The sequence below is a fragment of the Dendropsophus ebraccatus genome, chromosome 9 (assembly GCF_027789765.1).
Source record: "Dendropsophus ebraccatus isolate aDenEbr1 chromosome 9, aDenEbr1.pat, whole genome shotgun sequence".
NCBI lineage: Eukaryota > Metazoa > Chordata > Amphibia > Anura > Hylidae > Dendropsophus > Dendropsophus ebraccatus.
Window position 1 is genome coordinate 106,598,293 of NC_091462.1, and position 27,279 is coordinate 106,625,571.

At 43.9% G+C, this 27,279-nt stretch overlaps 1 protein-coding gene across 1 annotated transcript in view; it reads left to right on the top strand.

Moving 5' to 3' along the window:
* The first annotated feature begins 10,395 nt into the window (after nucleotides 1-10,395).
* Nucleotides 10,396-27,279, top strand: part of LOC138801836 (zinc finger protein 850-like) — a 44,381-nt gene continuing 27,497 nt past the window's right edge. The window contains exons 1-13 of the mRNA XM_069984936.1: nucleotides 10,396-10,502; nucleotides 12,410-12,520; nucleotides 14,497-14,670; nucleotides 14,751-14,874; nucleotides 16,536-16,642; nucleotides 16,838-16,948; nucleotides 18,676-18,849; nucleotides 18,941-19,064; nucleotides 19,163-19,266; nucleotides 20,477-20,558; nucleotides 22,040-23,848; nucleotides 24,750-24,810; nucleotides 26,262-26,268. Coding sequence (XP_069841037.1) covers nucleotides 12,443-12,520; nucleotides 14,497-14,670; nucleotides 14,751-14,874; nucleotides 16,536-16,642; nucleotides 16,838-16,948; nucleotides 18,676-18,849; nucleotides 18,941-19,064; nucleotides 19,163-19,266; nucleotides 20,477-20,558; nucleotides 22,040-23,848; nucleotides 24,750-24,810; nucleotides 26,262-26,268 — 2,955 coding nt within the window. The 5' untranslated portion in view covers nucleotides 10,396-10,502; nucleotides 12,410-12,442. The remainder of the gene's footprint in view (nucleotides 10,503-12,409; nucleotides 12,521-14,496; nucleotides 14,671-14,750; nucleotides 14,875-16,535; nucleotides 16,643-16,837; nucleotides 16,949-18,675; nucleotides 18,850-18,940; nucleotides 19,065-19,162; nucleotides 19,267-20,476; nucleotides 20,559-22,039; nucleotides 23,849-24,749; nucleotides 24,811-26,261; nucleotides 26,269-27,279) is intronic.

A 27,279-nucleotide genomic window follows, 5' to 3' on the forward strand; every position in this document is an offset into this window, starting at 1 on the left:
CCCTGCGGTCACAAGTAGCAGCTTTGTCCTTGTGGTGTCGATGCTCCAGTGACATCACTGAAGCATCGGCGCCAGGAAAAGGGGAGTGCGGCCTCTTGTGATCGCAGGGAAAACCCTTCCTGCGGCCACAAGAGTGAAGAGAAGAGGAGAAGCCTGGACCCAGGTGAGTATAAGTGTTTGTTTTATTGTGTTATATACTATATGGGAGGGGGAGCACACAGGGGTCTGTTTAACTGGTGGAGCGCACATCTGGGGTCTATATAAATGGGGGCAGCACACAGGGGGGCTATATATAACAGGGGGAACACACAGGGGGGGCTATAGACCACAGGCTTCACAGAGGGGTCTATATACTACTGGGGGCAGCACACAGGGGGTCTATATTCTACTTGGGGCAGCAGAATGGGGTCTATATACAACTTGGAGAGCACACAGGAGGTCTATATACAACTTGGAGAGCACACAGGAGGTCTATATCCAAGTGGGGGAGCACACAGGGGGGCTATATACTACTGGGGGAGCACACAGGGGTCTATATACTACTGGTGGGGCACACGGGGGGGGGGTCTATATACTACTTGTGAGGAACACAGGTGGTCTATATATAACTGGGGGAGCACACAGGGGTCTGTATACTACTGGGGCAGCACACAAGGGGTCTATATAATACTGGTGGGGCACACAGGGGGTCTATATACTACTCTGGGAACCACACAGGGGGTTTATATACTACTGGAGGAGAACACAGGGGTCTATATCCAAGTGGGGGTGCACACAGGGGGACTATATACTACTGGGGGACCACACAGGGGGTCTATATACTACTGGTGGGGCACACAGGGGGTCTATATACTACTGGGGGAACATACAGGGGGTCTATATACTACTTGTGAGGCACACAGGTGGTCTATATATAACTGGGGGAGCACAAAGGGGTCTGTATACTACTGGGGCAGCACACAAGGGGTCTATATAATACTGGTGGGGCACACAGGGGGTCTATATACTACTAGGGGAACCACACAGGGGGTTTATATACTACTGGAGGAGAACACAGGGGTCTATATCCAAGTGGGGGAGCACACGGTCTATATCCAAGTAAGGGAGCACACAGGGGGTATATACAACTGGGGGCAGCACACAGGGGGTCTATATACAACTGGGGCAGCACACAGGAGGTCTATATACTTCTGGGGGAGCACACGGGGGGCTATATATAACTGGGGGAATACACAGGGGTCTATATACTACTGGGGGAAGCAAACAAGGGGTATATACTACTGGGGGCACGACACAAGGGGTATATACTACTGGGGGCAACACACAGCGGTCTATTGTTTTGGAATGCGTGTCGAGAGGGGGGGCCCAGACATAACTTCGCTAGGGGGGCCCAGAAATGCCAAGACCGCCCCTGGGTATACCAGGTACGTGCCCTCCTGCTCCCCCCCCCGTCACCAAGTTTTCATGGGGCCCCATGCTGCTAGCTCTGTCCCTGCCCCTCATCTGTTCATGTACTACTACACCCCTCATCTTTACCTGTTGATAAGGCCAGCGATACGATTTTACCTACCTGCACCGTACCTATATGACTACACCTATATATATTGCCCTCTTAAGAGACTGGAGATGATCAGAGCGTGATGAGAGCATGATCAGAGGGTGACAGAGAGATGTTCTGGATGAAGAAGAGGAATGCTGGAAGCACGTCAATGAGAACAACTCCTGGAAAGTTATCATTTGTAGACACAATCCCCAAGGACCCAGAGACACTTATCTATAAACAATTTATGGAAAACAAATACATTGTGCTCTTGGATTCATGAAAAAGTATCTTTGCACAGAATGTATTGTTCTAACCTTTTTGACCTTTTTGAATAATAATAATGAATACTAATATAGATGCCATTGCGCATGACTGAATATCTAAATCACTAGCACCGCCTCATCTATGTCTTATTAGCATTTGTTACCACCCTATATTTTATCTGTCTATAAAATGTGATGACCATAATAAAACTTGGGCCATTTTCTCCAGGCTTATAATCATGATACATTGTCTTATCTGTGTCCATGACGTATAAGTAACGAGCTGGTAATACTGCAGGATTCCAACTCTAGATATAATTAAAAAACCATCCTTTACCTGGGTTTTTGGCTTCTCTCCATAGAGAGAGGTCAACATATAAATTTAACCTTAACATTTGGCGCCCGAACAGGGACTCAGCCTCTTGCAAACTAGAACGCAGACAGACGGGATGTGGTGATTTATCCGTCATCGGACGCGCAGATATAACTGGCCAGGTAAGAAAGACTTTCCCTTTCTTACGTACTATCTGTGCCTCAGGGGAACGGATCTAATGAGATTCCCGTCACCTGTGTTCTCTATATGTTTGTAAAGCTGAGTCTAATTGTTAGACAAAGAACTCTGTAACCCAGGATAGGACAAGGTTAAAGTGCTGCATTGCCGTCGCAAACTGTGGTGTGATTGAGATAAGCTGTTGCTGTATTTATGCTGAATTAAGGAAAGGGATTGCCGAACATGATCACTTCTGCGTCCTTACGGGGAGGCTGTGATTAATGCTTAACCCTTGTAATACAGCATGGCATCGAGAACAGCTGCGAGGTCACAGACAGCAGGCACATAACTTTTGGAGTGAACGGGTTCCTGATAAGTGATATCTGTCTCGAGCAGCGGGAACAATACTTGTATTGATCCCATTATTTGTGCTTGTACTGTGGTAGAGAGCAGGTCAGAAGATCTGTGAAATACCCCCTTGCCCCCTAGGAGGAATTAGCAACGAGGGACAGTAGGTTGCTGTAGTGCGTCGCCATAGTGTGTCACTGAGACGGCTGGGCCTATAGCGGCTGTGCTTGTTAAAACCTAAGGTTTAGGTTTCGTTCCCCAATACGCTACCTAGGGATTAGCTGAGCAAGGATGAGACAGTTATTCACTAAAAGAAGGGATCCCCAGTCTCCACAAGAAGTTTATGTGAAGCTGATGTGAAGCTAAGAAAGATATAGTTAGCGATGGGCATGAGAAGATGCAGTACAAGATCTAGAACAGATCTTTAGGAGGTTTGATATGAAGGCAGATACATGCCTTAGCCCCACCAACCTCTGGCTCTCTGACCAACACTTGGGAAACCCCTTACACTCCCGTGCACACTATTTTTGCCTTGTGGGTAGGTAACCAGACCTACATGTAACATGCAGGGCAAATGGGTCCTTGGAATTTCCAGGAATCTTAGGGGTTAATCGAAGTACTATCCCTAAGGGGGAATCAAGGATTAGAGTTCTAAGAGGGGAGGGTGTGGAGTAGATAGATGAGAGCCAGAGGGTACGACAGAAGGAAAACATTTAGGATAATGGGTGGGAAGCACAGGTCCAGCTGGGTGGACATGTCATGTGCCGGTGACCAACAATATCTAGATAAGACAGAATATTGTAGTGTGTGTGGCAGACCCAAGCCACATCATTATGTTACATCATTGTACCCAGTTTATATCTGTATACAAACCCCAGATCCTGCAAAAAGCCAACCTACGTCCAATGGTGGCGTATAGACCCTTTGTTCTGCAGGAATCTTCCCCTTGGTCGGCTGTTGAAGTAGTTACTTTGATTTAAATTGCCCCTGACCTGATTGTAAGACCAATGCCTTTGTGGAGGTGGGCAGCCTAACCTCAAATAGTGTACAGTGCCATATAAGTGTCTAAGTACAAAGCCACGTACTCAGACAAGGAGAACAGTCCAGCTCATTGCTAGATACAGTACTGAGAGAGCTGAAAAGAGGTTAATTAATGCTGCGTAGTGAAGCAGCATACAAAGTTTTTTGTGTGTGTTATTTGTTATGTTTTGTACAAGGCCATCAACCAGCTCTGAGGGCTGCAGATCACATGCAAGCAGAGTTAGAGAAAAAAAAAAAGAATCAGAGCTGTTAGTGTAATGTAATGTACGCTCCTACATTATACTGTATTTCAGCCAGTTTTACTAAGCTGGTGTTCCCCTTTAGAAGTATGTTACGTGTTAAAAAATGTTGATCATTTTCTGTTGTCCCGACCGTGGAACATTTGCTTATTTGTGTACGCCACTTTTCTGTAATCAGCCCTCAAAGATGGCGACGGAAAGCCAACCACTCCCACATATCATCCACGTCTGTATTATAATTGTGACGTCTCAAAACCATGCCCTAAGCCAACACCCCTATATCCGGTTATCTAGTCCGGTGGCCATTTTAACTCCTGGCATTTCTGTCCTCCGCCCATACTGCTTAGTGTCACTGAGGGGGCGGGCACAGGACTCTCCGATAGAGTCTGACAACTGTTTTGCACATTTATTAAGAAATGTTATTACCTGAGGGTGAGGAAAGTTAGACAAAGGTTTGTTGAAAGGAAAAGCAATGAGACTGTTTGAAGAAGTCCGGTTTAGTAGACCTGTTAGTGTATAAGATTGTTATACGGAAGTGTCAGTAGGAGGAGTCAGAGAGAAAAAGTACGTTTTATTAGTAATGTCAAGAGAAAAGTGATAATTGGTAAAGATCAAACGCAGAATTTTGTGCACTTATTAAGAACCCAATGGTATAAGGAGCCTGTAGTAACTTATTACTGTAACTTACACATTTGTATTTAAAAAGTATGTTGTAGGTATATATATGTATCCCAATATATATTGTAAGCATATTTTCTTTAAGTGTGTGTCCCCAACGTATGATATTTCAAAGAAGAAGTAGTTTACTACAGTAAAATATATATATTTCTAAGGAGTAGTAACTTACTACTGTAATATATATATTTCTATGTAACTTTATTTAACAAGTGTTTATATATATATATATATATGTGTATATATGTGTACACAACTATCCTAATAAGTTCTACGCAAATAGTTTTTTTATTCTACTAAGTTATAAGTATGTGTGTCACTGTCCAAGGTTACAGTCTGGTGTATAGGAGCACAGCGCTGATATCTTCTGTAAATTCAAGGATGTTAGAAAAAAAAAAAAAAAAAAAAAAAAACTTCCAAGAAGTTTTAACTCTTGTATCTATGATTTTACTGCTCACTGCTCAAGGTTAGAAGTGAGGTACAGAGCGTTCTGCTTACTGATAAGAGACGCTTACTAGAGGAATGGATTCATTTCAGCTAATAATGGTACAAATTAAGCTGAAGGTTCTGACAAAAAGAATTCTGATAAAAAGAATTATTCTATATACCGTATGTTTTACATTTCATCTTTAAGGTGTGTTTTATTTAATTTTTTTTTCAAAAGAAGGTTAATATGGGACGAGTGTACAATGTTTAATTATTTTTATTTGTTATTTTTAGGGGTAACAGTTTTGTGATGATTATAGCAAACTGGCTCATGACTATATTTATATATTGTCTTATCACTAGTAAAGCCACAGCCATATCCATGGCTCCAGTCTGCACTCCTTATGCCCCCCCAATGTATATATATATATATATATATATATATATATATCTTGTGCTAAGTGCATTGAATCCAGCATATCTGTTGACTCTTGATGTGGATTCAAATGGGGGAGGGGATAGAGGTAAATGAAAATGGGAGCTGCCCATTCCGATGAAGTAGCCAATTTTAATGTTTTAAAAAATTTTTTTTTAAACCCCGTACAAACTTTATATTTTTGAATAAGGATGTTTTTGTTACTTATTGTGTTTGTTATTTTAAATTGTAAAAGATGAAAATGTAATTGAAAGCCCAAATATTAATGAAAGTTTAAAAGTTTTCATTGTAGATTAGACCAGACTTTTCAAAGATGGATGACACAAGACGCAAGGATATATGGTGACCGCCATGCAGAGTGATGTTCCACTGCAGAAACCACTCCTGCCATAAGCTGGAGGTGAGGACAATCACTGAGACATGTAAGATGGTTGAGGGTAACTGTGCAGATGTCTATATGAAGCCCACTATTATGGGTTAATTGGCAAATTAGAGATTTGTTTGGTCCCTGGGCTTACCAAAAACACTTGTTTAAAAAAAAAAAAAAAAAAAAAAAAAAACTGTTCAAAGAAGAAGAAAAGCTGCCATAAGAGCGGCTGACGCAACGTTCACGCAGACAAACCCTGATGCCAAAAAGGGTGATGGATGATGGATAAAGCTGGTGATGCGGTGGTTTCTGTGCTCTTCCCAAGGTAACAGCGTACAAAGCGTACAAGGGAACGGGGAGATGCTTCCAGTCTCTTCCTGAGGTAACCGTACATAGTGTACAGGTGGAGGGGGAGATGTGGATCTGTTTGTTTTTAAGTCTTTTCCAGAGACAATCAGCAACAAGCTGAGAGACCAGCGGATGGAGAGGAGGTACAGGGTGAAGATGGCATGCAGACAGTAAGTAAGTAACTGTTTTTGCCAACCGCCTTGTATCCCACTGTAAGTTATCTGACAAAACCAGCAGAAGGCAGCCATGTGCAATGTGATGTAGTATCCTCACATTGGGCGGCCCAGGGGACAACAAATATAGCAGAGAGGGTTGTGTACGGCTGTATTATCTACACCTGTCATAACCTGCTGTAAGTAACACCATAAAGTGCCTGTCTGCATAGTCTGTCATCTTCCTGCCTGTTTCAGGGAATGTAAGTGGACGTCATCCACCTGCCACAGGTGGCCTATATAAGTATGTCCTTGTCTGTATTGGTGTCTTCTTTACAGGTCAGCCAAAGCTATGGGAGAGAACAAAGCCAATGTCTGAGGTGATACTAGTGGCCTTAAAAGAAGCGATATAACTGAGGCCAAGAGTCCAAGTGTCTGTAAAGAGGCCTGTCAGTCAAAAGATGGGTTTAAGGATAAAGGATCCATACCAATGCTACTATTACAAAAAGGATCATATGATATATTATTCTCATAAAAAGGCTTTGAAACTTTAGGTGATGTATGGTTTACACTTTGCTTTTATTTCTATGGTGGTTATTTTATGTGTAATATGTGATGATCTCAGTCAGACAAGAGACAATTCAGTAGGATCCAAATATTATATCGGTAATAAGCGCCCAATTACTTCATATTATTGGTGTATGTATTATATTATATGATTATTTACAGGAAGAGATGTGACCAATCATTAGACCTGTGTGATCTAATCATAAAGACGTTTTCTAGGTACAAAATGAAGTAAAAAGACTAAAAAGAAGTGGAAATTTTGAGAATCCCTTACTGAAGATTGTGAATTCACTAATTGGTTATTATAAGTGAATCTAGTGGTTACATAGTAGGTCACATTGTGGAGATTTTATTGCATTTACCTGTTATGCTGTTTTTGGTTTATGTATCAATCAACTTTTCATTTTGCTTTTGCCATGAGATAAGATTTGCTCACATCAAAACTTTTTATTTTCAGAAACTTTTTAAAGTTAGTTTTTGTGACTTTCCAATACCCACATGATGCCTAAGTGGTAGAGTCCTTGTGATAGAGTCACGTCTATTATATACAGTGAAGAACTTATTGTCTGATCACTCAGTGTCACAGGGCGACGTAGGAGTGACAGGAGACTAGGTTAGGTTCGGGACGGAGGATTGTCTTACCTTTAAAGCAGTCCTACGGTAAAGGGACCTAGAGAAGGGGGCTACATCTGTAGTCAAGATTAGGGACAAATCTTAGGGACAGTAGTGATGAGACAATAAGGTTTGGTTATTTTGATAAAATCCGGAGAGGTATTTGTCATATATATATGATTGTTTGAGTATTGATAATAAGCTTTTATTTGTTTTGTTGTAACTAAGCTGTATATTGATGTATACTGTACAGACTCACCCATTGTTTAGTATTTTCTTTCGGTTATTGCAGATCTACCTACCTCATCTGCTGTAAGTTTGTTCTGCCATCTATAACTTTCAATAAAATGTATGGTACTATTTTTGTCTATCCTATGGTGATGCCCCTAAACTAATGGGAGTCCTTCAGGGTCTCTTCCAAGTGGTCTTATGCATAATACTGATCTGTTTTTCAGTAAAAGTGTTCATGTGTATTTTCTCTCGTATAAAACCTCGACAAACAGGAAGAAGCTTCACCCTCATATAAGAGACTAACGTTACTATGCTTTCTTTCTCTTATCGGTTCTCTTGAATCTGTGCCGCCTGGACATTTCTGGAGGTTGGATGCTGTACTAGTACTTGGAGGATGTTTTCACCTGTGGTCCCTTGATCAACCTGCGACTGAGGGTAGAGTCCTTAAAACCTCCGGCTACGACCCAACCACCAGTGATGAACCATATCCATGCTCCACGGATGTCAAATGGGGGAATGATAAGGCCAGCGATACGATTTTACCTACCTGCACCGTACCTATATGACTACACCTATATATATTGCCCTCTTAAGAGACTGGAGATGATCAGAGCGTGATGAGAGCATGATCAGAGGGTGACAGAGAGATGTTCTGGATGAAGAAGAGGAATGCTGGAAGCACGTCAATGAGAACAACTCCTGGAAAGTTATCATTTGTAGACACAATCCCCAAGGACCCAGAGACACTTATCTATAAACAATTTATGGAAAACAAATACATTGTGCTCTTGGATTCATGAAAAAGTATCTTTGCACAGAATGTATTGTTCTAACCTTTTTGACCTTTTTGAATAATAATAATGAATACTAATATAGATGCCATTGCGCATGACTGAATATCTAAATCACTAGCACCGCCTCATCTATGTCTTATTAGCATTTGTTACCACCCTATATTTTATCTGTCTATAAAATGTGATGACCATAATAAAACTTGGGCCATTTTCTCCAGGCTTATAATCATGATACATTGTCTTATCTGTGTCCATGACGTATAAGTAACGAGCTGGTAATACTGCAGGATTCCAACTCTAGATATAATTAAAAAACCATCCTTTACCTGGGTTTTTGGCTTCTCTCCATAGAGAGAGGTCAACATATAAATTTAACCTTAACACTGTACTACTACTACACCCCTCATCTTTACCTGTACTACTACTACACCCCTCATCTTTACTTGTACTACTACTACTACTACACCCCTTATCCACTATACCTATCTGATCCTGCAGATAGAAATATGTTATTTATTTAGCAAAAAATAAATAAATCGAGATATAAAAGAGAATCATCCCCAAAAAAGTTTTAAGGGTGCCTTCACACCTACCGGATCCACAGCGGATCTCACTTCTTCGGATTCGAAGCGAGAACCGCTGCGGATCCAGTATCAATTCACCCCTATGATAGCACATATTCGCAGCGGGATTGACATACCGCTGTGAATATGTGCTTTAACTTCCTGGTGCCCGCAGCCCCGCCGTCGCATCCCCCCCATCCTGGCCACATCCCATCAGCCCACCCCCAGCCCGCCGCCGAGAGCATACAGTACCTGCTTGCCGGCGCGGCTGCAGTGAGGCTGACGGCTCCGGTCCCGCTCAGATCAGCTAAGCGGGACCGGAGCCGGGAGCCTCACTGCAGCCGCGCCGCCGAGCAGGTAATGTATGGCGGCGGGCCGGAGATGGGCTGATGGGTGAATGTGGCCGGGATGGGGGGGGGGGGGGGGGAGGATGTGCCGCCGCCGGGGATGGGGGATGCGACGGCGGGGCTGCGGGCACCAGGGAGTTAAAGCACATATTCACAGCGGTATGTCAATCCCGCTGCAAATATGTGCTATCATAGGGGTGAATTGATACCGGATCCGCAGCGGTTCTCGCTTCGAATCCGCAGAAGTGAGATCCGCTGTGAATCCGGTAGGTGTGAAGGCACCCTAAATCAAGATTTATTTCTTTGGCCATATTGCCCAGCCCTAAACCCATGAAAACAGCATCTCCTCAGCCCGTCCAACACACAGTCCCATGTAACAGCATCTCCTCAGCCCGTCCAACACACAGTCCCATGTAACAGCATCTCCTCAGCCCGTCCAACACACAGTCCCATGTAACAGCATCTCCTCAGCCCGTCCAACACACAGTCCCATGTAACAGCATCTCCTCAGCCCGTCCAACACACAGTCCCATGTAACAGCATCTCCTCAGCCCGTCCAACACACAGTCCCATGTAACAGCATCTCCTCAGTCCATCCAACACGATCCCATATAAATACACATCTTCCAGCCCTCAGCCACATGCAGCACACAGTCCCATGTAATAATCAGTCATGCTGCAGTCTGCACTGCTCACTGTCCCTCACCCACACATGGGGGAGCTCACAGCTTGTACTTCCCCCCACAGCAGGCTGCTTCCTGCCACCTGTACACACCCCTCACCCTGCAGAGCATTGCACTCCACCTGGCTTTCCCTCCTGCTGATTGTACACTCACTAAGCTGCCACCTCATAAAAAGCCCGGGAAACAGTAGTGGGAAGATAGCTCCTCCCACACATGAGACTGGTCACATGGGCATGACGTCATCAAAGGTCCTTTAGACCCACATCTACCAACTACATTCTAGCCGGTTCTTATTCTACTTTCTACAATAGCAGCCTCTCTTCTACCCTGAGGGTTGTGATGGCCAGCTGCAGGGGACTGGACTGGAGCTCCATAGGGTCAGTACCTGGAGAAGTAGGGGCAGCTCTCCCCCTCACACCCTGATGTCCCTGACACTTCCTGGGCTCCTCTGTAGCCTCTGTACTACACATGTTCCATCAGTGAGGCTGTACACATGGGCACAGCTCTCATCCACTAGTCACTGCCCATAGTCCTGAGCACAGAGGGGCCCTGGACTGTCAGAAATGGGGGTCTGTGGTAACAGGCGGAATCTATACGCTGGGGAGGACCAATATAAATGCCGCTCCCCACTAACTTACCTGTATCTGGCTGATTGTGGGAAATGGGGGCCCCTTATATTTAGTAACCAGCCAGATACAGGTTACAGGGGAACTATCAGCAGGTCAGATGACTCTTACCTGCTGATATGTCCCTATAGAGCACGGGGCGCTGAGGAGGAAGCTATGTCTCTTACCTCCATCCTCGGCACCGTTCCCCTTCAGTTTATTGTTGGGCTCTGTCCAGTAAGGCTGTTTGTAGCACTGCCCCGCCCCCAGAGCGCTGGGCCTCCCCTTTGGGTATGTCCACACTATGGCAAGCGGCTGCATGCATCTCTGCTGGTCCCATAGGCTTCATACTATAGTTTGGCAGATTCCACCGTCCGCCTGGATTCTGTAGTGTGGACATACCCTTTAAGTAATAATATCCTGACAAAACCAGGGTGTGAAGAGCCATTTTTGATAATCCACTCTCCCCAGTACCCTTGTGGTGGTGGGTACTAGAGTAATAAGGCGCATTGGCCATTTTATGGGCTAATGCTAAGCCCCAGCTTAGTAATGGACGCTGTAAGCCACATGAAACTAAGAAAGAATAACAACTTTAAAGGAGAAGTCCGCCAAGAAATAAAGTCTGTCCGATAAAAATCCTGTGCAGGCAGGGGTTGGGTATACTTAACGTCCACGTGCCCCGCCAGAGCTGCGTCACTAGCTCTCTGACATAGGCAGAAACTCGTTTTCCCCCAGCTTCCTGCAACATCACATCCTGGGGGAAATTCACAACCCGGCTGATGGATTACCCATTAAAAAAACTATGATAGTAAAAAGCTAGGATTCCACCTCCCAAAAAAGAGATGAACTCAGACTAAGGGCTCGTTCCCACTGAGCAAAAGCAGCTGAATTTCTGCGCTGAATCAGCGCTGAAATTTCAGCCGTTAAAATAGGTGCAGAGCTAATTTCCATTGTGTTGAATGGAAATTCTGCTCTGCAGTTCACACAGTGGAATTTCCGCACTGAACTAATCCGCTTTCCGCCAGAAGAATGAACATGTTCATTCTTCCGCTAGCGGAAGCCTATACAAATCAATGGGGCTCTGATTTTCTGTTTCAGCGCGGATTCAGCGCGGATTCAGCGCGGAATACAAGCGGAAATTACTCGCTGAATCAGCGCGGAAATGGGGAAAAGGGGGGGGAGGAGGATTCTAGTATATGTTCTGGTATAGTCTAGTTTACTCACCAAATACTCGCTGAATTTCAGCGCTGAATGCATGCGGATTCAGCGCGGATTCCTCGAGTATTCCGCGCTGAATTTGTCAAGAGCTGATTACGAGCTGAACACTTTCCTAGCAGAATACGCAGGGATTCTGCTTGCATTCTGCTTATATTCTGCTCGGAATTCAGTGTCAGTTGATTTCAGGCGGAAATATTTCCTTGCGTAATCCGCTCCTTTTGCTCTGTGTGAACGTAGCCTAAGAAAAACACATCTGCTTTCTTCCAGAAACAGCGCCACTATTGTCCTCAGGCTGTGTGCAGTATTGCAGCTTAGTTGCACTGATGTGAATGGAGCCGAGTTGTAATACCACACACAACCTGAAGACGGGTGTGGCGCTTTTTTTTGCAAGCAGACATGTTTTTCTAATCTTGGTTTATTCCATGTTTAGCTATAAAATCCAGTTTTTTTTTCTTTACAAGAATATAGAGGTTGTCGTCTGTGACCGGCCGAGGATGGACAAGGACAGAGACCGCGTGGCTGGAAGGATATTAGACCTCACTGTACAGATAATCTACTGGATAACCGGAGAGGTGAGAGGATCACATGACCTCACTTTTATCTCTATTAACACCACGGCGACCACTCTATGGTTACTAATAGGCTTCAGAGCCGCTCCTTGTGCCAGTTACCCCTATAAAGCGCACTCACCATCACTAGGTGTACAGCGCCACCTATTTTATACTAACACAGCTGCATCCATGTGTTTCATTAAAGGGGTACTCCAGCAAAAAACCCAAACACTTTCCTTAAAATCAAGTGGTCCCAAAAAGTAATTTGTAATTTACTTCTATTAAAATATCTCCAATCTTCCAGTACTTATCAGCTGCTGTATGTCCTGCAGGAAGTGCTGTATTCTTTCCAATCTGGAGAGCAAGAGAGGTTTTCTATGGGGATTTTCTACTGCTCTGGGAAATTCCTGAGATGGACAGAGGTGGCAGCAGAGAGCACTGTGTCAGACTGGAAAGAATATACCACTTTCTGCAGGACATACAGCAGTTGATAAGTACTGGAAGACGAGTTGTTTTTTTAAGAGAAGTAAATTACAAATCTCTGGCTTTTTCTGACACCAGTTGATTTGAAATATTTTTTTTTCCTGCTAAAGTACCCCTTTAATGTTATTTGGTGCATTCTGCATTGACCCCTATAAGCAGTCATGGCATTGCTCAAAGAATTTACCCAGGGGGACTTCAAATAAGTGAAAAAAAGCACAGTTTTTAATATATAAAAATCCCGTCCTAAAAGACCAATCTACACTAATCTAACCTGCTGATAGCTCTCTATTACCTTCATCCTCTGTGCCGTTCCCGTGCAATTTAAAGTGTATTCCTGCACGGGACGGGGCTACCACCCCCATAGCACCAATCTGGCCCACCCCTGGCCAGCCCCCTCTGATAATACTTAGAATGGATGGAACGGCGCTCTGGGGGCGGGCAGTGCTCATAACGGCCTTACTGGACTGAGGAGTAAAAGACTTACTGCCTGGGAACGGTGCCAAGAATGAAGGTAAGAGACATGCCATCCTCCTTGGCGCCTCTTGCGGCTATCAGCAAGTAAGATTAGTAAAACCTGCTGATACTTACTCTTTAATGACCAGGCGGCAATTTTCACTTTTACGTTTTTGTTTTTTTGGACCAAGGAGTGAACAGCTAACTACATGGTAACAGTGCCGAGGATGAAGGTAAGAGCCATACCTTCATCCTTGGTGCCTCCTGCACAAAAGGGGGCTATCAGCAGCTTAGATTTATCTAACCTGCTGATAGTTCCTTTTAAAGTGACTCTGTACCCACAATCTAACCCCCCCAAACCACTTGTACCTTCGGATAGCTGCTTTTAATCCAAGATCTGTCCTGGGGTCCGTTTGGCAGGTGATGCAGTTATTGTCCTAAAAAACAACTTTTAAACTTGCAGCCCCGTCATCTACGGGCGTATCTGTGCCCTAACTTTGCACCACCCCTCCGTCCCTCCTCCCCACCCATTTCATCATTAGGAATGCCACTGGAACATTTTCTCCTGTCTCAACATTGCACAGGTGTCTTAACGATCCAGCCCATGTGCCGGGCGTACACAGCTGATGAATAGTAGGCAATCTGCCTGGGGCATTCCTAATGATGAGGAGGGCGGGGAGGAGGGACAGAGAGGGTGTGCCAGCCTAATGCATACACAATCTAGGCCACGGACGTAGGGCACGGGGCTGCAAGTTTAAAAGTTGTTTTTTAGGACAATAACTGCATCACCTGCCAAACGGACCCCAGGACAGATCTTGGATTAAAAGCAGCTATCCAAAGGTACAAGTGGTTTGGGGGGTCAGATTGTGGGTACAGAGTTGATTTAAGGCCAAATTAGGTGGCAGAGGCATGGGGGATAAACACAAGGAGGAAAAAATAAAAGTGCAAAAATGAAACTGATGTTGCTTGTTGTCAAATGGCCAAAAAAGACAGTGTGTAAACATAGTCTTAAGATGAAGGATTGTGAGACACTCTGTAGTGATCAGTGTCACCATACACAGGATTACACAGTAGCGAAGAAGCTGCCTGGTGAGTGTGTGGCGCCCCCTGGTGTCAGGTCAGGAGACTGGAGCAGCAGCCAGAGCCCCATCACCGAGCCTCCACCTCATTCACTGATACATGAGCAGAAGATCCTAGCACTGACCTCCAGGATGACTGAGCTCCTGACTAGAAAGGTAAGCAATGCTGCTGGGAATGCTGGGACATTATACAGTAGGGGTGAGGGGTCTGGAGGATAATTGTATCATTGTGTCAGGTTCCTATAAGGTGTCAGGATGCTGCTGTCTATTTCTCCATGGAGGAGTGGGAGTATATAGAAGGACACAAGGATCAGTATACGGACGTCATGATGGAGCATCAGCCGCCCCTCACATCACCAGGTAAGAGGAAACACTAGGGTAATAGATCTACTGGATCCCCCATCATCTGATCATCACATACAGTGAGTCCAAGAAGTATTTGATCCCTTGCTGATTTTCTTTGTTTGCCCACTAATAAAGACATGATCATTCTATACTTTTAATGGTAGATGTACTCTTACATGGAGAGACAGAATATTAAAAAGAAAATCCAGAAAATAAATCTAAGGAATATATATTAATTGATTTGTATTTCATGGAGTGAAATAAGTATTTGATCCCTTAGTATTCATTAGCAGTTCTGGCTTTTACAGACCAGTTAGACACTCCCAATCAACTTGTTACCTGACCTGAAGCCACCTGTTCTCACTAATCACTTGTGTGAAAAACAACTGTCCACAGAATCAGACAGATCACACAGATTTCAAGTCTCCAACATGGGTAAAACCAAAGAGCTGTCACAGGACCTCAGAGTCAGAATTGTTGACCTTCACAAAGCTGGAATGGGCTACAAAAAGATTAGTAAGGTGTTGGATGTGAAAGTAGTAACTATTGGTGCAATTATCAGAAAGTTTAAAGAGTATAACATGACAATCAACAGACCTCGGCCCGGTGCTCCAAAGAAGATTTCGCCTTGTGGGGTGGCAATGATGCTGAGAACAGTCAGAAATCGCCCTGCAACCACTCGGCAGGAGTTAGCAAATGACCTGAAGGCAGCTGGGACCACAGTTTGCAAGGAAACAATTGGCAACACTTTGCACAACAATGGATTCACATCCTGCAGTGCCCGAAAGGTACCCCTGCTGAAGAGAGCACATGTGGAGGCGCGCCTCAAATATGCCAATGATCATTTGAAAGATGAACCAAGTTATCGGGAGAAGGTTTTGTGGTCAGATGAGACCAAAATTGAACTTTTTGGCCTCAACTCCACCCGCCATGTGTGGAGGAAGAAAAATGCTGCCTATGACCCCAAGAACACTGTGCCCACCGTCAAGCATGGAGGTGGAAGCATAATGTTTTGGGGGTGTTTCTCTGCCAAGGGTACAGGGCTACTTCACCGCATCACTGGGAAGATGGATGGAGCCATGTACCGCACAATCCTGAGGGACAACCTCCTCCCCTCTGCCAGGGTTCTGAAAATGGGCCGTGGTTGGGTCTTCCAACATGATAACGTCCCTAAACATACAGCAAAGGCAACAAAGGATTGGCTCAAGAAAAATCACATTAAGGTCATGGAGTGGCCCAGCCAGTCGCCAGACCTCAATCCGATGGAAAATCTATGGAGGGAGCTGAAGGTCAGAGTTACCAAGCGACAGCCCACCAACCTTCATGATTTAGAGAGAATCTGCAAAGAAGAGTGGGCCAAAATTCCCCCAAACGTCTCACCGCTGTGCTTGCAAACAAAGGCTTTGCCACTAAGTATTGAGTGTGTTTGGCAAGAGGGATCAAATACTTATTTTCCTCATTGAAATACAAATTAATTAAAATATATTCTTTAAAATTATATTCTGGATTTTTTTCTTGATATTCTGTCTCTCCATGTTAGAATATATCTACCATTAAAAGTGCTGAAGGATAGTGTCTTTATTAGTGGGCAAACAAAGAAAATCAGCAAGGGATCAAATACTTCTTGGACTCACTGTATATACAATGTATTCAGTCACTGTGATTATTTCCTATAGATGGATCCAGTAGTAGAAATCCAGCAGAGAGATGTCCCCGTCCTGTATATCCCCAGGGGTGTAAAGAGGAGGAGGAGGAGGAGGAAGATATCCCACTGGGTGATCAGGTACATGAAGCTGCTGATGTTTCTGTAAATCCTCCATAGCTTTGTATAGGTGTAAAGCAGCCGTGCAGTATATGCTGTATATCATCTGGTGGTGGCTGTGGTAGTTAGCAGGGAAAGCAGAGTTACGTCAGGAAGACTTCTAATCTTGGATGACTCCATGTTCAGCTATGAAATCCTGTACTTGTTTTTAAATAGAACATGAAGCTTCTGGTCAGTGACCGGCCGAGGATGGACAAGGACAGAGACCACGTGGCTGGAAGGATATTAGACCTCACTGTACAGATAATCTACTGGATAACCGGAGAGGTGAGAGGATCACATGATGTCACATGGCGGCCACTCTATGTTACGTTATGGACTGCAGAGCCGTACCATGCGCCAGTTGGCCGTATAAAGCGAACTCACCATCACTAGGTTTACAGCGCCATCCGTTTCATACTAGCACAGCTACATCCATGTGTTTCATTACTGTTACTGGGTCATGTGATCACTAGAGAAAATCACAGTGTTTACTGTGTCAGAGGAAGTAGTCAGTCCTGGGTCAGCAGACTTCCTGTGAACTACAAATATGCAAAAGAACACTCCAGAGACACCATCACAGGTCTCAACGTAGTGAGCTAGCCAGACCTTCCCTCTGGGAAGGAACAACCAAGCCAAGGAATGTCTCCAGTCAATGAAACCACACAAGCAAGGTATCCATCCACAGACAGGTGTTTCGGGGTATTTGCCCCTGATCAGTGTGGAGTAGGTTTCGGGCTTTGATTTCCCAGTGGGCAATGTCCTAGAATACTCTCACGTCGAGACCTGTGATGCGGTCTCTGTGGTGTTTTTTGGTTGATCTCCCTGAGGTCAACCATCATCTCTTTTTTCTGTGACCTACAGGATGACATCATCACCTATCAGACCTCTCTTGGCAGCACCCAGACCCCTCCTCTTTCCATCCAGCTACTGCAGCTGCCATGTCTGTGGGATCAGGATATATAGTTGCTGTACACCTCCCCTGAGACTCTGTTCTCATTCTTCTGGTTTTACTGAGATTATCCCAAAATTGGGGTTGTTCACAAAAAGAAATATTTTCCTTCAAATCAACTGGTGTCAGAGATTTGTAATTTGCTTCTATTAAAAAAAATCTTAAGTCTTCCAGCTGCTGTATGTCCTGCAGGAAGTGGTGTATTATTTCCAGTCTGACACAGTGCTCTCTGCTGCCACCTCTGTCCATGTCAGGAACTGTCCAGAGCAGAAGAGGTTTTCTATGGGGATTTGCTACTTCCCTGGACAGTTCCTGACATGGACAGAGGTGGCAGCAGAGAGCACTGTGTCAGACTGGAGAGAATACACCACTTCCTGCAGGACATACAGCAGCTGATAAGTACTCAAAGGCTGGAGATTTTTTAATAGAAGTAAATTACAAATCTCTGGCACTAGTTGATTTGAAAGAAAAAAAAAACACCTGAAGATACCTTTCACTTAGTTGTGAACGCCTAAAACACTGCTAATCATGAAGGGGTTAAAGGGGTATTCCACTCAAACATAACTTTTGACGTGTTGCTGCCTATGGTGAGACTAACAATTCATTCCATACTTCCTTCCCCCTCCCATACGAGACGGCTGATCTAAACAAGTCCCTGGCAGGCTTTATCTGCAACACTCTAGCATTTTTGTAATGCAGGGAAGTGTTATTCTGTAATTCACTCTCCCAGCATTACAAGGAAACTACAATGTTGCAGATAAAGCCAGTGAGGGACTTGATTACATCAGCCGTCCCAGAAGGGAGGGGGAGGAGGGAAAGACAGAGAGAAAAGCTCACACACAGATTTTTGCGTCTTTAGCAGAAAGCAGCAGCTGAGAACTGGGGATAAGAGACTGAATAGATAATAACAAGTATGGAAGGAATTGTTAGTCTCATTGTGGGCAGCAACATATCAAAAGTTATGTTTGAGTGGAGAACCCTTTTAATAAAAAGGTACTAAAAAGGATTTTTAAAGGTGAAGGATTGTTAGTCTCTCTGTAGTGATCAGTGTCACCATACACAGGATTACACAGTAGTGAAGAAGTCTCCTGGTGAGTGTGTGGCGCCCCCTGGTGACAGGTCAGGAGACTGGAGCAGCAGCCAGAGCCCCATCACCGAGCCTCCACATCATTCACTGAAACATGAGCAGAAGATCCTAGCACTGACCTCCAGGATGACTGAGCTCCTGACTGGAGAGGTGAGCAATGCTGCTGGGAGTGCTGGGACATTATACAGTAACACCAAGAGGTGAGGGGTCTGGAGGATAATTGTATCATTGTCTGTGTCAGGTTCCTATAAGGTGTCAGGATGCTGCTGTCTATTTCTCCATGGAGGAGTGGGAGTATATAGAAGGACACAAGGATCAGTATACGGACGTCATGATGGAGGATCAGCCGCCCCTCACATCACCAGGTAAGAGGAAACACTAGGGTAATGGATCTACTGGATCCTCCATCATCTGATCATCACATATATACAATGTATTCAGTCACTGTGATTATTTCCTATAGATGGATCCAGTAGTAGAAATCCAGCAGAGAGATGTCCCCGTCCTGTATATCCCCAGGAGTGTAAAGAGGAGGAGGAGGAGGAAGATATCCCACTGGGTGATCAGGTACATGAAGCTGCTGATGTTTGTGCAAATCCTCCATAGCTTTGTATAGGTGTAAAGCAGCCGTGCAGTATATGCTGTATATCATCTGGTGGTGGCTGTGGTAGGTTGGGGCTACAAATTGTTCCTGGTTTCACAAAGGATTGTGGGGAAATTCCTCCCCTTTAGACATGCACTTAGATCTATAGATTCATTGTGGATAAATGTAAAGTTCTGCAGTGTAAATGCGCAAGAGAGCACAATGCCAGTCAGCTGCGTCTAAAGCTAACAGAATACTGTCATCTATTGGAAGATTCTGTAGTGTGAGAGTAAGACACAGGTATTCTGGTATCCTGAAAAGCTAAAGTTTTATCTGGCCTCTAAAGAGTTAAGGTCTTCTCATAGTTATAGATGAGCCATAGATATATTGTTCTTCTGCCAAATACCTACCACCCTGCAGCTGTCTGATAGGTGAATAATAGCCTCTTCTTCACACTATTCTGACTAGGAGGTAACATTGACTCTTAAGCTCATAAGTAGAACATATGTAACCATTTGTATTTTTATTATCCTGTACTTCCAGCTGCTGTATGACCTGCAGGAAATGGTGTATTCTTTCCACTCTGGCACTGTGCTGTCATCTTTGTCCATGTCAGGAACTGTCCAGGTTTCCTATGGGGATTTGCTGGTGCTCTGGACAGTTCCTGACATGGACAGAGGTGGCAGCAGAGAGCACTGTGTCAGACTGGAAAGAATACACCACTTCCTGCAGAACATACAGCAGCTGATAAGTATTTGAACACTAGAGATTTTTCAATAGAAGTAAATTACAAATCTGTATAAGTTTCTGACATTGTTTTTTTTTTTCGCCGGTGTACCCCTTTAACTCCTGCGTTATATTGTCACAACCTGATAAGTGACTTCTAAATATGTACAGGAAATACTGGGAGCTGCTTTTCATAGTAAGGAAAAAGTGAGGACTCACTGAGCGGAGGAAAGAAGGTCATATCTCCAGGGGCGGTAAAAGGCTTCTTTACTGTAAAAGCTGTGGTATATAATGTTATTATATGTTACTCAGGATCGGCTCCCATCATTTCATGTGACACAATAACATACGCATTTCTGTAGATGTAGATGTGACTGTTTTTCCTGTGTGATCGCCCCTGGAGGAGATTTAAAATTGGCTTAAATAAAAAATAATTGACTCTTATTGTTTTTTGGTTTTTCTTTTCAGGTCCGTATTGTGGGATCATTGCAGGAAAGTTATGGCCGAACCATGTGTTTACCTGAGAACTCCATATCAGCGTCAGAGAATGGTGAGAGTTATTCCATTATATAAACAGACTCCTGATTAGATTCCCAGAGTAGTTCCCAGCAGTGTCCTCCTTATCATCAGCATCCCCCTCCCTGTAGAATGACCTCTATAAAGGTCACTGAGCATGCCCAGAAGCTTTGAATAGTACAGGTCCCTGCTTCTTAGGGTCCTATTCCACGGGCCGATGGGGGCCCGATCAATAATGTAAACGAGCGCCGATCTGCTAGATCGACGCTCATTTACTGGGCCTATTACACAGCCTAATAATCGTTTAGCGAGGGCTGCAGGGACATCAATACCGATGTCCTTGCAGCCCTTGTTTAAACAGCATATTTTACCTAACCATGGTCCAAGGCTCCTCTTGCGCTCCTTCTCCCGGTCCCGTGTGCAGCAGCAGCTTCGGAGCGACCACCGCGGCCAGTCATTGGCTGAGCGGTCTGTCAGCTCAGACAGGCTGATCCGAAGCTGCTGCTGCGCCCGGGATCGGGAGAAGAAGCGCAGGAGATGCCCTGCAGCATGGTTAGGTAAAGTATGCTCTTGGTCAGATCATCGGTCACCCGCCATGCACCGCTATTCCACGTAGCGATGCGTGGTCGGTGCCTGATGATTTTAGATTTGCACGTAAATAAACGATCAGCCGATGACACGATCATCGCCTGATCGTTGCTTCTATTCCACGGAGCGATAATCGGCCGGAAAATTATCACTCCGTGGAATAGGCCCCTTACCCAGCTGGGCTTCAGCTTTGCAGTGACGCTGATCCCGGCTCGGTGTTTGATTGCTCTGGACTTCAGCAGCCCGCAGCAATGGAGCACTGATTTCATTGATCATTGCAGTATGTATATACTGCATTGATCTCTGTGATAGATCAGTGTAGTAATAAAAGTCCCTCAGGGGGACTAAAAGTTACAGTGTGTGTAAAAAAAAAAAATTTTTTTTTTTTAATAATAAAAAAATCCCATCCCATAATAAGAGTTTAATCTCTAGTTTTTAATTTCTAGTCTAATTTGATCTCTTGTTTTTATTAGTATAATATTTGTGTAGAGCGGACTAATTGATCACTTTTTATAAGAAAAATTTTTAATATAAAATTTAATAAAGAAATCATCAATTCCCACCATTACATTACAGACTCTGATCAATGCTATGCCATTGCACAGCATTGATCAGTGTTACCTGCAATTACATAGAGCCTGCCTGCCTGTGGCAGCAAGGACCCGGCTGTTGATAGCTGCCGATCCTCGTGCTCTGTGATCTGGCTTCACAGACCCTCTGGACCTATTAGAGTACCGGTAAGTCATGGGTCCTTAAGGGGTTAATAGTTTGTGCAAATATATTATATTTAAAAAATCTTTGGCTGACTGTAGGTACCTGATTTTTTTTTTAATATTATTGTGTTTTGCTTATTGATTTTCTTTTTATATTGAAGTTCAAAAATTACCGTAAGTTGTTGTTTGGAGTAAATGTTGTTTCTTTTTCCAGGGGAAGATGGGATGGGAGGATCCCCTGGACATGATCTTTTTCCTAAAACTGAATGTGGGAAATCAGATGTTTCCATTCATGAGGAAATTCACACAGATGAAACGCCAATATCATATCCGGAATGTGGGAAATCCTTTTTGCTAAATTCAAGTCTTGGGGAACACCAGAGAACTCACACAGAAGAGAAGCCATTTTCATGTCCAGAATGTAGAAAGTGTTTTGGTAAGAAATCTGATCTTATGAAACATCAGAGAACTCACACCGGAGAGAAACCATTTTCATGTGTGGAATGTGGGAAGTGTTTTGGTAAGAAATCACATCGTATTGCTCATATGAAAACTCACACAAAAGAGAGGCCATTTTCATGTCCGGAATGTGGGAAGTGTTTTGGACATAAATCATATCTTGCTGAACATCAGAGAACTCACACAGAAGAGAAACCGTTTTCATGTCCTGAATGTGGGAAGTGTTTTGGTCAGAAATCACATCTTGGTAGACATCGGAGAACTCACACAGGAGAGAAGCCATTTTCATGTCCTGAATGTGGGAAGCATTTTGGTCAGAAATCAAATCTTGCGGAACATCGGAGAACTCATACAGGGGAGAAGCCGTTTTCATGTCCTGAATGTGGAAAGTGTTTTAGTCATAAAATAAGATTTGTGCAACATCAGAGAACTCACACAGGAGAGAAGCCATTTTCATGTCCGGAATGTGGGAAGTGTTTTGGTCAGAAATCAAATCTTGTGGAACATCAGAGAACTCACACAGGAGAGAAGCCGTTTTCATGTCCTGAATGTGCAAAGTGTTTTGCTCAAAAATCAGATCTTGTGAAACATAAGAGAACTCACACAGGAGAGAAGCCATTTTCATGTCCTGAATGTGGACAGTGTTTTGGTCGGAAATCAGTTCTTGTGAATCATCAGAGAACTCATACAGAAGAGAAGCCATTTTCATGTCCTGAATGTGGGAAGTGTTTTGGTCAGAAACCACATCTCGTTGCTCATATGAGAACTCACACAGGAGAGAAACCATTTTCATGTCTGGAATGTGAAATGTGTTTTAGAGAAAAATCTAATCTTTTAGCTCATATGAGAACTCACACAGGAGAGAAGCCATTTGCATGTATGGAATGTGGGAAGTGTTTTGGTAAGAAATCACATTGTATTGCTCATATGAAAACTCACACAAAAGAGAAGCCATTTTCATGTCTGGAATGTGGGAAGTGTTTTGGTCATAAATCAAATCTTGCAGAACATCAGAGAACTCACACAGGAGAGAAGCCATTTTCATGTCCTAAGTGTGCAAAGTGTTTTGGTCATAAATCGGATCTTGTGAAACATCAGAGAACTCACACAGGAGAGAAGCCTTTTTCATGTCCTGAATGTAGGAAGTGTTTTGGTCATAGAATAACTCTTGTGGAACATCAGAGAACTCACACAGGAGAGAAGCCGTTTTTATGTTCGGAATGTGGAAAGTGTTTTGGTAAGACATCACAACTTGTGTCACATCAGAGAACTCACACAGGAGAGAAACCATTTTCATGTCCTGAATGTGCAAAGTGTTTTGGCCATAAAACAGATCTTGTGAATCATCAGAGAACTCACACAGGAGAGAAGCCATTTTTATGTCCTGAATGTGGGAAGTGTTTTAGTCGTAAAACAAGTCTTGTGGAACATCAGAGAACTCACACCGGAGAGAAGCCATTTTTGTGCCTGGAGTGCGGGAAACGCTTTACTGTGAAATCACATTTTGTTAAACATCAGAGAACTCACACAGGAAAGAAGCCATTTCATGTCCTGAATGTGGAAGGTGTTTAACAATATCTTGAGGGACATCTTAGAAATCACCTAGAGAAGAAACCATAATCATGTAAATTATTTTTAAAGGTTTTAACCAGAAATTCAAAGAATTACAGACAAAGTCACATCAATGGTTAGATTGTAGGAAAGGTCTGATATTTATATGAGGCCTGGAGAGACACGAGTCTGTGCTGCTCAGTTACAATACGGGAAACCATTACTGCTGTATCCACGTTGTCTGTATGTGCACTTTCTTCTATGTGAGATTAAAGTAAGAAGACGTCTTATTGTTTGTTCTGAGTGTTCAGACATTGTTCTTTATACCTAATACAAGAGGAACCCTCAGGTTATTATGCTAAATGCTACAGATTATATATACCGTATTTTCCGGCGTATAACCTCGAAAAATCTTCTCAGAATTCGAGCAATTTCATGCACCCGCAATGTGTAAGTCAATTACCGCAACTTCGGGGGGGGGGTCATGTCCCGGCCCTGTATAGTCTAGTAACTTACAAAGTTATTGTGTTATCTTCGGCTCACAGGATGCAGTCACTGATTTCTTCTACTCCATCTTCTCTGACCTGTCTCCACAAGTGGCGTTTCTGCATAGTTGATTTAAAAAAAAATAAAATTGAACCCAGGGTTGAGCCTTCCATAAATTGAATTTGAGTCCCTTTAGGTCAACCTTCCAAGCATTGAAATGGACACCCCTGGGTTGAGTCTTGTGACATTTTGTCTTAAAATTGTTTTGTGTTAATGGCCCATTAAGCTGGAGGTTGAGGAGGAGAAAATGAGCTGAACCATGCTTTTTTAATACACTTTGTTGGGTAGATAGGGGTGCATTGGAATAGTCTGTCAGAGCTTGAGAACACACATGGCACTTCATGTTTTACTAATTTTCACCCTTACAGATACAAAGTCTGGATTATTCAAGTGGCTGTTAATTTTGATAAATGTCAGCCTGGCAGCACTGTAAGTTGATAGGCGGCTGAGCTTATCGGTGAAAATGCCACCGGCTGTGCTGAATACCCCCTCCAAGAGAACACTGGCAGCGGGGCAGGCCAGCACCTCCTAGGCCTAGAGGTACAGTTCCAGCCACGTGTCCAGCTTAGACACCCTTTCATTGTGGGGCAAAGAGGGATCGGGAGTTGGCCAGGTTCTCCCTCCTGCTCCCAATAGGCCCCAGAGTTGTGGAAGTTTCCTCAGGGGGTGCCATGAAAGTGTCCCACACCTTTGAGGGTGTTCTCCTGATGCCTATGAAGTGGAGTGCACTATAACTCAATTTTTCTTAGTATACTCTATGTAATCTAGCTGTATACTGTAAACAGCTCTATACTAGCTTTATACAGCTGTATACACTATCTCACAAGTTTTCTTAAAAGGGAAGTCCAGCCAAATTTTTTATTAAAGTATTATATTGCCCCCCCCAAAAGTTATACAAATCCCCAATATACACTTATTATGTGAAATGCTTATAAAGTGCTTTTTTCCCCTGCGATTTCTACTACGTCAAGGCTTCTATTCCTGGATAACATGGTGATGTCATTTCCTGGATAACATGGTGATATTACTTCCTGGATAACATGATGATGTCACTTCCTGGATAACATGGTGAGGTCACTTCCTGGATAAAATGGTGATGTCACGACCCAACTCCCAGAGCTGTGCAGGCTGTGGCTGCTGGAGAGGATGATGGCAGGGGGACACTGAGGGACACAGGGCACTGGAGGGACACTGAGCATCCCTCTGCCATCATCCTCCAGCAGCCACAACCCACACAGCTCTGGGAGTCGGGTTGTAACATCACCATGTTATCCAGGAAGTGACATCACCACGTTATCCAGGAAGTGACATCACCATGTTATCCAGGAAGTGAAGCCTTGATGCAGTAGTAAGCACAGGGGAAAAAAGCACTTTATAAGCATTTCCCGTAATAAGTGTATATTGGGGATTTGTATAACTTTTGGGGGGGCAATACAATACTTAAATAAAAATTTTCGTCGGACTTTAAAGAGGATGTACCACCTGGTACATCCTCTTTAACCTGAACCCACGGATCGATCGATCGATCGCTTAGAATGAATGGAGCCGCGTCATACAGGGGACGGAATTCCCTCCCACTGGGGGCGGCCCGGCCGACCTCCAGTGCTTCAGCAGCGGCCGGTACCGCTGGATCGAACGGCGCCGTGCACGGGAACCGAGCGGCGGTCCGAAAAAGGACCGTGGCACCGGCTTCCCCGTGCTGGCGCCGATCAATCCGTGGGTTCAGGTTAAAGAGGATGTACCGGGTGGTACATCCTCTTTAATGACGACAGGCCAAAGTTGACCGCTATATGGCTAAATAGGATATATGATTAGTATACAGGTATATGGCTGTATACTAGCCGTTTACTCTATATCTTTGTTTTTCATTATGTCGACAGGCCAGAGGTGAAAGGCGCAGAATCGTTATCAGGCAATGAACCCAAACAACCAGCTGTGTTACTGACTGACTGACTAACTGGCTATCTGTGTCACTGTAATATGCAAAGGAAGCTGCTATATACTGTGCTGTGATACGTGACAATATAATATTTTTTTTCCCCAAAAAATGTTGCACAGCAGACTATTGTGACTGTTTAATATCCCAACAGAAATACGCCAACTTGGGCAGAAATAGTGGGAGTTTTCAACTTTTACGTACAGCCATTGGCGAAATGTGAAAATATATATATATATATATTTTTCAATATGTCGCACAACACAGCAGACTATGGCGACTGATTAAAGTGACTCTGTACCCACAATCTGACCCCCCCCCCCCAAACCACTTGTACCTTCGGATAGCTGCTTTTAATCCAAGATCTGTCCTGGGGTCCGTTCGCAGGTGATGCAGTTATTGTCATAAAAAATTAATTTTAAAATTGCAGCCCCGTGCCCTACGGGCGTATCTGTGCCCTAACTTTGCACCACCCCTCCGTCCCTCCTCCCCACCCTCTTCATCATTAGGAATGCCACTGGAACATTTACTTCTGTTTGAACACTGCACAGGTGTCTTAATGATCCAGCCCATGTGCTGTGGTGAATAATAGGCAATCTGCCTGGAGCATTCCTAATGATGAAGAGGGTGGGGAGGAGGGATGGAGGGGGTGGTGCAAAGTTAGGGCACAGATACGCCCGTAGGGCACGGAGCTGCAATTTTAAAAGTAAATTTTTATGACAATAATTGCATCACCTGCCAAACGGACCGCAGGACAGATCTTGGATGAAAAGCAGCTATCCAAAGGTACAAGTGGTTTGGGGGGATCAGATTGTGGGTACAGAGTCACTTTAATACCCCAAAAGAAGTACACCAATTTTTGCAGAAACGGTAGGTGTTTTCAATTTTTACTTACTGCAATAGGGGATACGTGACATATATATATATATATATATATATATATATATATATATATATATATA